At 38.3% G+C, this 10,510-nt stretch overlaps 1 protein-coding gene across 1 annotated transcript; it reads right to left on the reverse strand.

The window, feature by feature from the left end:
• Positions 1-1,517: 1,517 nt before the first annotated feature.
• LOC103712144 (MLO-like protein 6) lies at positions 1,518-7,830 on the reverse strand. Its single transcript, XM_026806581.2, is given in 14 exon segments — positions 1,518-2,427; positions 2,512-2,572; positions 3,089-3,156; positions 3,356-3,373; positions 3,375-3,392; positions 3,546-3,719; positions 4,139-4,179; positions 4,259-4,308; positions 5,682-5,776; positions 5,854-5,928; positions 6,087-6,175; positions 6,281-6,341; positions 6,441-6,557; positions 7,574-7,830. Coding segments are annotated over 14 exon segments (1,599 nt in total). The 5' UTR covers positions 7,826-7,830; the 3' UTR covers positions 1,518-1,947.
• Positions 7,831-10,510: the final 2,680 nt, after the last annotated feature.

Here is a 10,510-nt window from a genome sequence, read left to right on the forward strand (position 1 = left end):
CACCGACCTCCAGGGCTTCCCTTGGGCACCGCCGTTCGCCACCTCGATGGAGGAATAGGAGCACCAAAAGCGGGTGCTCAGGGAGCTTAACTCCCTCATCTCCGGTGGCATCAGCGTGTCCTTGCCTGGCATGGAGGAATAGGAGCACTGGAAATGGGTGCTTAGGGAGCTTAACTGCCTCATCTCCGATGGCATCGGTGTGTCCTCGCTCGACACGGTTGTGGAGGAGGAGGTCACTGACACGGAGGAATAGGAACACCGGAAGTGAGTGCTCAGGGAGCTTAACTCTCTCATCTCCGATGGCACCGGCGTGTTCTTGCCTAACACTGAGGAACAGGAGCTCCGAAAGCGGGTGCTCAAGGAGCTTAACTTCCTCATCTCTGGTAGCGCTAGCGTATCCTTGCCCGACATGGAGGAACAACAGCACCAGAAGTGGGTGCTCAGGGAGCTTAACTCCCTTATCTCCTGTGGAGTCATTGTGTCCTCGCGAGGCTGTGGAGGAGGAGGTCATTGACATGGAGGAATAGGAGCGCTGGAAGTGGGTGCTCAAGGAGCTTAACTTCCTCATCTCCGGACGAGGGCGTAGGCAGGAGGGATGACTGCAACACCTACATAGGCCAGAGTTGGCATCTTTTCCCGATCGTAGTAAGATGAAGAATAAGAAAAGGCTAGATTTCTCTTAGATTTGAAGAGGGGGCTTTGAAAGCTGCCGAGGCAGGAGCCCCAGCTATCCTCCGACGAGGCAGGAGAAACAAAGGATCTGCGAGCGATGACAACGACCATAGCAAAGGCGGAAGAGATGATGGCAGTAGGTTACGAGATCAGTGGCTTTGATACTATGTTGAAATATTTGGAGAAGAAGAGGAAAAACAAAGGAAAGAGAGAGAAAGAGAGAAATAATTTTATTTCTATGTTACTTCATATTTCGTACATTTCAGAGGTTATATATACTCGTGTACAGACTCCATACATGAAAACTAATATAGATGATACAGGTTGTCATGATCTACTCTCTCTCTCTCTCTCTCTGACTTCTTGCATGATTAATCTAGGTTAAACATTTCCTCTACCATCTTTCTTTTCTAACCAACGACTTAATGGTTATCATTTGCTGATTATTTGATGGAGAATTGGAGCTATTATCTAATCTTGAGGAGGTTGGATAGGTAAAAAAACTAATCTTTTTCATGAATGACATATCACATATCTAATGTTTTGCTTCCACTTTTTTATTTAATACAAGTACATACAAATGCATGTAGATGAAGAACAAACCAAGATTTAATAAAAGTTTATGTTATATTGACTAAAGACAACTTTAAAAGCTTTTGTAGTGCAACATAAACTCTCACTATAGGAAAATAGGGTTATAGCAATGGCTTTTATAGTGGCAAAACAGTTTATTTCTATAAAGAAGCAAAAAACAATTGCCTCTAGAAAATCATGCAGACCTATAGCGGCAAAAGATCGATGTGGCTACTAAAACACATTCTATTTAACAGAAGCTTTTTTTTTGTGTGTGGAGTCATAGTACATATATTGCTGCTAAAAATTCAAATACGCTGGCTCACAAGGCTATTCTTTTTTTCTTTTTTGGCTGCTAATCTGTCATGATAATTATTTAGTGGCAATTTTATGATTTTTAGCAGCATCTCTTATGTTGCTGAAAGCCTACATTATTATAGTGTTTAGGAATTCAGCTTTTTTACATTTATTTATTTATCCCAGCCATGTGTATCCTACTTCTTCAAGATCGGTGTGTTTGTATCGTGTACGTGTATATATCCTATGTCCTTGCTTCATTGTTTATGACAATTTATGCCATGAATACCAACATCTTTCCACCAAAAATGTTACAAAATACAAAAGTACTGTGTATACACTGATTAACCTAATCATTGCTCTCATGCCTTTGGTGCCAATTATAACGCATGGAAGAAATGACCTTTAAAGCTTTACCATGTGAGAGCTACTCGGTGATCGTCTCTTATCAAAAGAAAAGTCAATAGAAAGATAACTAGCTCCTTGGTTGGACTCAATGTCATGCGGCTGTTTCTGCTCTGTTATATCACCCAATACTTGCATCTCTCTTCCTCCATCTACTTGTCCTTGTTGCATGTGGTGGAACGAAGCTCCACTGATTGTGTGGTAGGATGGTGATGGTGTCCCTTCTAGATCAAACTGTTCATCATCTATAGTAGATCGCCTCGGAGAAGCTTGGAGGCTGTCCACCTCACTCCTATAGTGTCGTAAGAGGTGTACTGGTGATAAGCCATGGGTTGGGGTTGCTGGCCTACTTGTTGACAAAGGTGTCACACTGCTAGATCGTCGGCTCTCTTTCAAGTGCTTTCTTGCTGTATCATGCCATTTCCTTAGAGCAGTTGCCACTCTCTCACTGAAGATGGTAGGCTTCATGTTGGACCCCATCTGTACGTAAGGAGACACCATATAGGATAAGTAATTGTTGATCAGTAGAAGGTTCTTCTATGTTCTTTAAGTATGGAAATGTACCTGCGTTACCAGTGCATAGAGAGGTAGTGTGACATAGCTACATAATACCTGTATGAGGACACTGATAAAACAATGAGAGTTAGAGTTGTATAGCTGCTAATTTGTTGATTAATTAATGATGAGGTTATAAAAAATCACCTGGCCTCTCTCAGAAGAGAAAAAGAAGGAAAGATAAAATCTATCATTTGGACAATTGTAATAGAAATTGATATATGATCTATTTTGTTGCGTATATGTTAACCTGATATGCTGTATTTTTTCCTATATGAAAGTTAGAATGAAGAATTTACAGGATGGAAAATTTTGTTTCTTTATCTGAAAACAGAAAGAGTATGATGAGAAAACCTTTTTGCCATTCACCATAAGAAATTCAGCAAAAGCCTTTCGATGTGTGAGTGGCTTTTTCATTAGACTTTACTGCTTCACTCTTGTACAATTACTTCTAGAGAAATATTTAGTAAATAATTGAAGTGCGCAAATTGATCAGCTAGTTCACTCACATATTCTAAAAATTATGCATAACTGTGTTGTTTTAATAACTCCATAAAGCTATCAGAAATAGAGTAGAAAGACTAACCCCATGGAGATTCTGATGATGATGTCTTCTATATTCTTGTGGAAGCATGAAGGGAGGCCAAATTCGGACTGCAAATGGTTTACATCGGAATGAGCTCTTCTTCTTTATAGTGTTGTAAAGCTTGTGTGAAACTTTAATTTGTTATTTAGAGGTATAAAAAGGGATTGTTTGAATTTCTATATGCATGGGCATGCATGTCTGTGTGTAGAGAGAGAGAGAGAGAGAGAGAGAGAGAGAGAGAGGTTAATTGGTATATCATTGTCTTACCCAGCTCCAAGCAAAAAAACGCAAGTTGAAATGCATTCTGCAAGAAAAACATGCAAACACTGTTGATTACATGCTGCATTTCCTGCTGACTAGTGGAAATGTATGTACATCATCTCTTGGAGGTTTCGATTATTGGACGGAAGAAAGAAAGGAGCACTGCATCTTTTAGTTGCAATTTGAGAAAAATTACCTGAAAAAGGACAAAATGTATGAGATAGAGTAGGAGGCCAGGACGGTTGAACCAGAAGAGATCATCTGTGGGCTGGACGACAGGGATACCCTTCACGACATCTCCACGCTCCATAATACGTATAGCCATCTTTGTTATTATCACCTGAAGTTTTGTTCCCACTAGGAGAATTATCTGCAAATATTCTTACTCTCTTAGCTACTTTCTCCTTGATAGATAACAAGATTAAGCTAGTTAGCTTCAACTGTTTTGTTACTGACTAACAATCTGAGTAAGATTATAGATGTGGTCTGATCTTTGTTATTTTACATGGAGCACTCGGTGCTTAAATCTTTAGAAGAAGACTTAGATTCGAGCCATAAAGAATGGATTATTAAAAAACTAGTTTACAATAAACAAGTAATGAACTGTGATCTCAAGATCTAATTGTTCATGGGTTTGAGACAACTTTTTCCCCCCCCTTTTCCTTTGGCCTTTTCTATGCAACAACTAGAATAAGAATTCAAACATTCACTGGTTTTATAAAATACAGCAGATGTGTTTCTAAATTAAAAGCAGTTAACTTTACAAAAAATATGGTCACATGAACTTACAATCAAAGGGATGAATGGTAGCCACAGATAGGAGTGCCAGTCTGCCAAACAAAAATATACATTAAATATCTCCAAAGCATATGGTAATATTAGGAAGAGGTAATGGCATAATTTGCATACCGTGAGTGTTGAGTAGCAGAAATATTACTGCAAAGAACCATATTGTTGGGCTGGAAATTTTAGAAAATAAGTCATTAGTAGAACAAGGGAGAGATTCTCTTAAGAATGGTCTTAAAATAATATTTGCAGATTAAATTTTAAAGTTGCTTAGGTATTGAATTTGATTGTTACAAAAGAAAATCAATGATATCAAATTAATAGGGGACATGTCCTAGGCAAATCCCATTTTGTAGCATGTTTTAGATGAAACGCTAGTTAAATCTTTATAACATACTTATATATTACCACACATGTTATTGTCCATTATAGGCAATCAGTTAACATAATGTACGTGGGGATCTTAGAGACATTTTGAGAGATTATGTATCTAGGGCTTATCATGTGAGAATGTAAGTGTTTATTCTGGCCTTAGGGTGTCCAGTGCATGTGGCTTCTTCTGTTGTAGGTCTAAGAAGAGTTAGAAGTATACAGCCTTACTCCTATATGTTAGCAGGTTGTTTTCATGTTTTGGTCATGTTAAACAAAAAAAAAAAGGGGGAAACATAATAAATTGATTTTGAAGCTTTAGCGTGCTAGTTGGCATCTTACTCCTTGGGCTTATATGGCGGACAAGTTTCAAGGTTAGCTCAACTAGGTCTCACTCTCGCTATTATTCTATAAAAATAAGCATATTTTAAAATACTAATAACCTTGTTGAAGTTAATCTATAATATGTAAAATGCCAAGAAAACAAAATTTAACTATTTCAGTTGTCTTCAACCTATGAATCAAGTTGGTACGAAAATGAATAGCATCAAATGCACTAGCATGCTAAACTATATGATAAATTGAATATCCATTTCATTGATCATGATTTTCACATCTTAAGGCATAAATAATTTTAACTTCACTAGGTTTTAATTATTAGGTCATGGTAAAACATGGGATCATATCATTAGAACTGTTCATTTTCCCATCCATTTGATGTTTATGTTAGAGGACATAAAAATACATGAATTTTGGTTGCTAAGGGTTTTTTGTATAGATAAATTGCAATAGCTTGGATTTTCAATTTAGATAGTGCATCAATGGGTTGATTATTAATTTTTATATTTATTTATTTATTCGAGGGAAATTGTAAACATATGTTACATGTGCAGGTTTAGTAGTAAGTAGATATGGTATAAGCTAGTAAGTTATTACGAGTTCAATGATCTGAAATTCATTTCAGTTGATACGCGGCAGCTATGTACGGTGATACAGGTGAAATTTTTGTAGAACACATGGAGCCATTGAGGCCATCATGGCATCTGTCATTTAGGTGGGTTATCCTCCATTTTCACCATCAATGATCCTATACATCTTGATGAAGTAGTTCTACTAGGAACCAGGTTACTAAAACCTTAAATAATAGCATCGTTGCGTATATAAATGATCAGTATACCTTATCCCAACAACAACTTTGAAATCTTCTTCAAGTGATCTCTTTATATATTTCTGCAAGTTAAACTTTGTCGAGCTTTGGGGAGCCAAATGAGCCTGAAAGGATGTAAGTTTTCAGCTCAGTGATCAAGTTTATTTCTTTGTAGTTAATAAGAAATCTAGCAATGACTTACCATTATGAAGCCATGTCGTAGCGTCAAGCAGTCAACTTTAGGAACTGATCTCAGAAACTGTCTGAAGAAGCATACCTGCTCAGGAAAAAAAAAATCCTTGTTTGACAAAATGGAAATAAAAAACTCTTTAATTTTCAGTGGTTCCTTGGCTAGCTATTTCTCATAATTATGATATAGTAAGTGTGAATTCAATAAGACAACAATACGCTGATTTCTGAAGAAATGATCCTTACAATCCAAATGAGAATGGGCGATTTGCTCCAGAAGTCTAAATGCCGACGACCGAAAGATGTATCTCTTGCAAATCTAAACCTGTCAGGATCTACCAAACCATTTCCACAACAATATTGCACTCATCAATTCATTGGTGCACACATAATATACATGCTTAATTTTGATTGATTAGCTGATTCATATTTGAACCTACCATGTGAAAATTGGTATTCAATTGTTTTAGTTTCCAATTCCCAGCCTTTCCAGCTTCTCATCTGTTTCATAGGCACCCCGTAAACATTAACTATTGCATTCCTTTCTGCCATAAATATATGACTCGAAGAAATTATTATAACAATTAAACATCTCCTTGCCTTTAGTCTGCCTAAAGCCATTGTAATTATGCAGTAGAGTACATGGGAGACGGCCAAGACGAAAATAAATATGTGGAGCTGGTGGATACCCTCGGAGGAAATGAATGGAACTTTATCCTGCAAATTTGAAAGGTCATGCCGGATTCGTATAGCAAAAACATTGCAAGTTACAAATCTTATTGGTAAAAATTTATGTCCTTTTGAACATCTAAATGATAAACCCAAGCAGTGTGTTTAACATCGACATCTCATGAACAAAATTTATGCATTCCAACGCAAAAGAACGGAAACCCGACGTCTTGGAAGGAGAGCGCGCGAGAGTGACCTCCCCACGGCCGCGGCCCGCTCGACGATTGCTCTCCTCCGCCGGACCACCTTTAAGTAACTCCCTCGCTACGACTGTTTCCGCTCGCGCTGAACGGGTCTGGATATCATTGACCGTTCCCTTCACCCGTCCCATCTGTCCTGCCGGGGCACCGGAAAGCACGCCGTCTTCTTCCTCCCCAACGGTAATAAATATGACGGCGGACTGGTTCCGGCGCCTCTCGCTCCGCCTCTCCTCCCCTCTCCGTGTGAAAAGGGATCCTTGGGGATCAAGACTTTCTATTCCCCACCCCAAACGTTTCTCGTTTCCTCCTCCGTGTCTCCTGGGAGGGTTCCATGAGGATTTTGTTTTCTTAACTTTAACACTGGTCCTACAAATCCATGCAGGAATTTCCCCTACGGTTGACTGGCCTAGTTGGCAATGACCAAGCCTCTCTAATCTTCCAAAGGGTTCTAAACTTCTAATAGTGTAGGTCATTGGATCAGATCAGTGGGTCTAGGATATAATCCGGCATGTTATACACAATAAGAATAATTAATTAAAGCATTCAAGTATAGTACCATGATATAATCCAACATGATGACAAATAACAACGCAGCATATTACTTATTTGTGGTAATAATATTGGTGCTATTGTCAGATTAGATTATATATAGACAATAATATGCATAGCTATGCTTTTGTCACATGTATATTACGTAGTAACCAATGGTAATATTGGTGCTATTGTTGATAAGATTATAGATAATATGCACTAAGGATAAGAATGATGGGCATTGAGAAAAACAGGAATAAATAGTTCTACAACCTGGGCTGCGCACTCGTCGTTCCCCCCTCCGGCTAAAATGCGTCGGAAAATGGTAGATGATTCAGTATGCAGCAGTCTCCGGACGGTGGTCCCATGAAGATCTTCGGAGTCATCATCTCCGGTGCCGGTGGTGGCAGCCTCGTCTTCTGGTTTACATGGGTGCCATGAATTACCCACGCTTTTGGGCACGCATGTTTTGGATATGAGGCCTTGGCTAACGGTCAAGATCCAGGATATGAACCCCATCAGCATCAGCTCTATCTCCAAAGAAGCAAACCGATCCATGTTATTCCTCTCAAATACGTATCTTTTATGGATGCAATGGTGTTTTGGCAACGATAGCATGGATAGAATAGTAATCACTGGACGACAACATACCGGATTTGATCTTCTCTAGAGCCTCGTAGAGTGCCCGCTGGTGACGCTTCTTCAACCACTGCAACATGGCATTCAGTATATTGTTTACACCAAGTGGATATGGAGAAGGTTTGATTGAGATATTCACAGTCTATATATATGCGAAGTAATATATGCATGCAGATTGAAACAAACTTGCCTTGCCGATGAGGTGGATGCCATGCTCGATGAAGATGGAGATGATAACCAGGACGAAGCAAACCGCAGCCACAGCCCATGTCGGTGTCTCCTCCAAGGATCGGTCGTTGGCTCCTCCACCCCCCGCCATGCTTTACTCCTTGGGATTGAAGGTAGAGAAAGTATGGAGAAGTGGAGCTTCTGAAATAAAAGAGAGGAGAGATATAAGTAGTAGTAGTAAGTTGGGACGGTCGAAGACCTTCGAGAGAGATGTCGAGAGGAAGCAGCAGCGGTCATGGTTGGTTTGTTCATACTTCGGTCGACTTTTGTAGATAACGCGTCAGTCGTTACGCTTGATAGATTTGTTCGGGACTTTGTCCCGTTCGCAGGAAGCGGCGGGAGAAGTATGAACAATGGAAAAGTAATAAAAACATACCTCACATTGAGGGAAAAAAAAAAAAACAAATATGGGACATAAAAACTCCAACTTCTATAAACTGAAAATTAGAATACATCTTTGAAAAAATATTCTTATATTTTTAAATAGAATGGTGTTTTTTTTTTATTAAGAGCATAATAAGTATTTTATACAATTTTTTTAGAAAAGTAAATACATAACTAAATATACTCTATTTTACGAACACAAAAAAAAGGTTACTTTCTTGCATAGGCATTGACATTACAGGAAAAGTATTTCAGCGAGAAAAAATTATTTTTATGCACCAAACAAGTTCTTAGAGATTTTTTAGTTTAAATGGATGATGGTCAAGCCTGTCAGGTGTCATCCTTTTAGGAGAGGTTACATCCAAACTTGTCTTTTTCTTCTTTAATTTGTTCGTGTGCGTAGTCTAGTTCTAATATTGGTTCTTTTCTTGCCCTTCAAACCACAACTTCTCACGGCAAAATGGTAGATGATTATTCTTCCCATTCACACACAAGCACATTCACATACGGTCCCCCTCATTCTTTTAGGTACAGATTTGTACAGCTCTGACTTTCTACAGCAGCTCGGTAACAAAGGAGGCAGGAAGTGCCACGTAGTCAAGTTGTAGAGGGCTTGTTGGCTTTTCTTAGTTCACGAATATCTATTGCCATGATGAGAGTGTTGACTATCGTTTCACAAATGAATTTTGTTAAAGAATAGGAAAGACTTTCACTTATTAAACAGCGACTGAATTTTAATTATTTCATAGAACCAAACCTAAGTTATGGGATAAGCCTTTTTTTTTTGTCCAAAGAAAATTAGGTATAATTGAATAATAGATGTTGTGGATGGGTGTGGTGATGCAACTGGAACCTGGCCTATCTTTATTGAGCTTGAATTTGATCAAGGTTAATTTCACATTAGTTTTGAGCCTGAGTTGTAAATCAATTTGTTCATGGTTATTTCGAGCATTTATGTCAAACTAAGTCGAGCACGAGCCTGATTGGGCAACTTGATCATGCTAAATTGACCTAAAATGAACTTGAGCTTTAATCAAGCTTAGTTCAAGCTTAAATTATATCATGATTCAAGCTTGATTTCAGCTTTGGTTCAACTCTGTACTAATATTTATTTAATTGAAAGAACAAATAAAATATATTCATTACAGCTTTAATACAACAGCCCATTATCTCTATAATATAATATATAAATTATAAATATATCCGAGTCTCATTGAGTCAAGCCTAATCAAATTGATCAAATTTAGGGTCCATTTGAAATTAATCTTGAGCCTGTTTTGCCAATTCAAACTTGATTTGTCAAGAATCAAACTTCTTCAAGCTTTATAGTCAGCTTGTTTAATAATGCAAGCAAGATGACAGGAGATTGATTGCTTAGTGTCATGCAGCTAAAACTTCAAAATCTTGCCTCAATCACTCTTTAGTCATCCATTTCTGATAGCGATCAATGCATCATTACGCACGATAAAAAAGCCTTCTAACCGCCTAAAAATGCTTTTTAAAAAGTTTGGATGGGACTTGGTCTTACTTGACATCAGGAGGCGTCCAAAATTTTAAGAGTTTTTGGATCTTTCGGTAACTCAGAACAATAGAGGCGAATATGTTGACTGTTGGATCTGTCGCACGGAAAGAATAATTGATCATCTTTTGTGACATCGATCATTAGATCATATTATGCGCAAATCTCAAAGCATCCAAATTTTTTTCTTTCACTATTTACACCGATATCAAAGTGACGATTCAATGATCCAACAATGGATGCGCCTGAAAAAAAGGTGAATCCTTCTTTCATACCTTTCGTACGACTCCGTCCTACGTCAGGATGCCCAAGACTCGTCAGCAGTGACAATTACTATAACGTATGACCCAGGAAATATGACTCTTGACCCTTCCATTTCTTATTTTTTGCTTTTTTTCTGTGGGAGTTGAGATATTCTGTGTCTTGTGACTTCTGTGAAC

The sequence above is a fragment of the Phoenix dactylifera genome, chromosome 2 (genome assembly GCF_009389715.1).
Source record: "Phoenix dactylifera cultivar Barhee BC4 chromosome 2, palm_55x_up_171113_PBpolish2nd_filt_p, whole genome shotgun sequence".
NCBI lineage: Eukaryota > Viridiplantae > Streptophyta > Magnoliopsida > Arecales > Arecaceae > Phoenix > Phoenix dactylifera.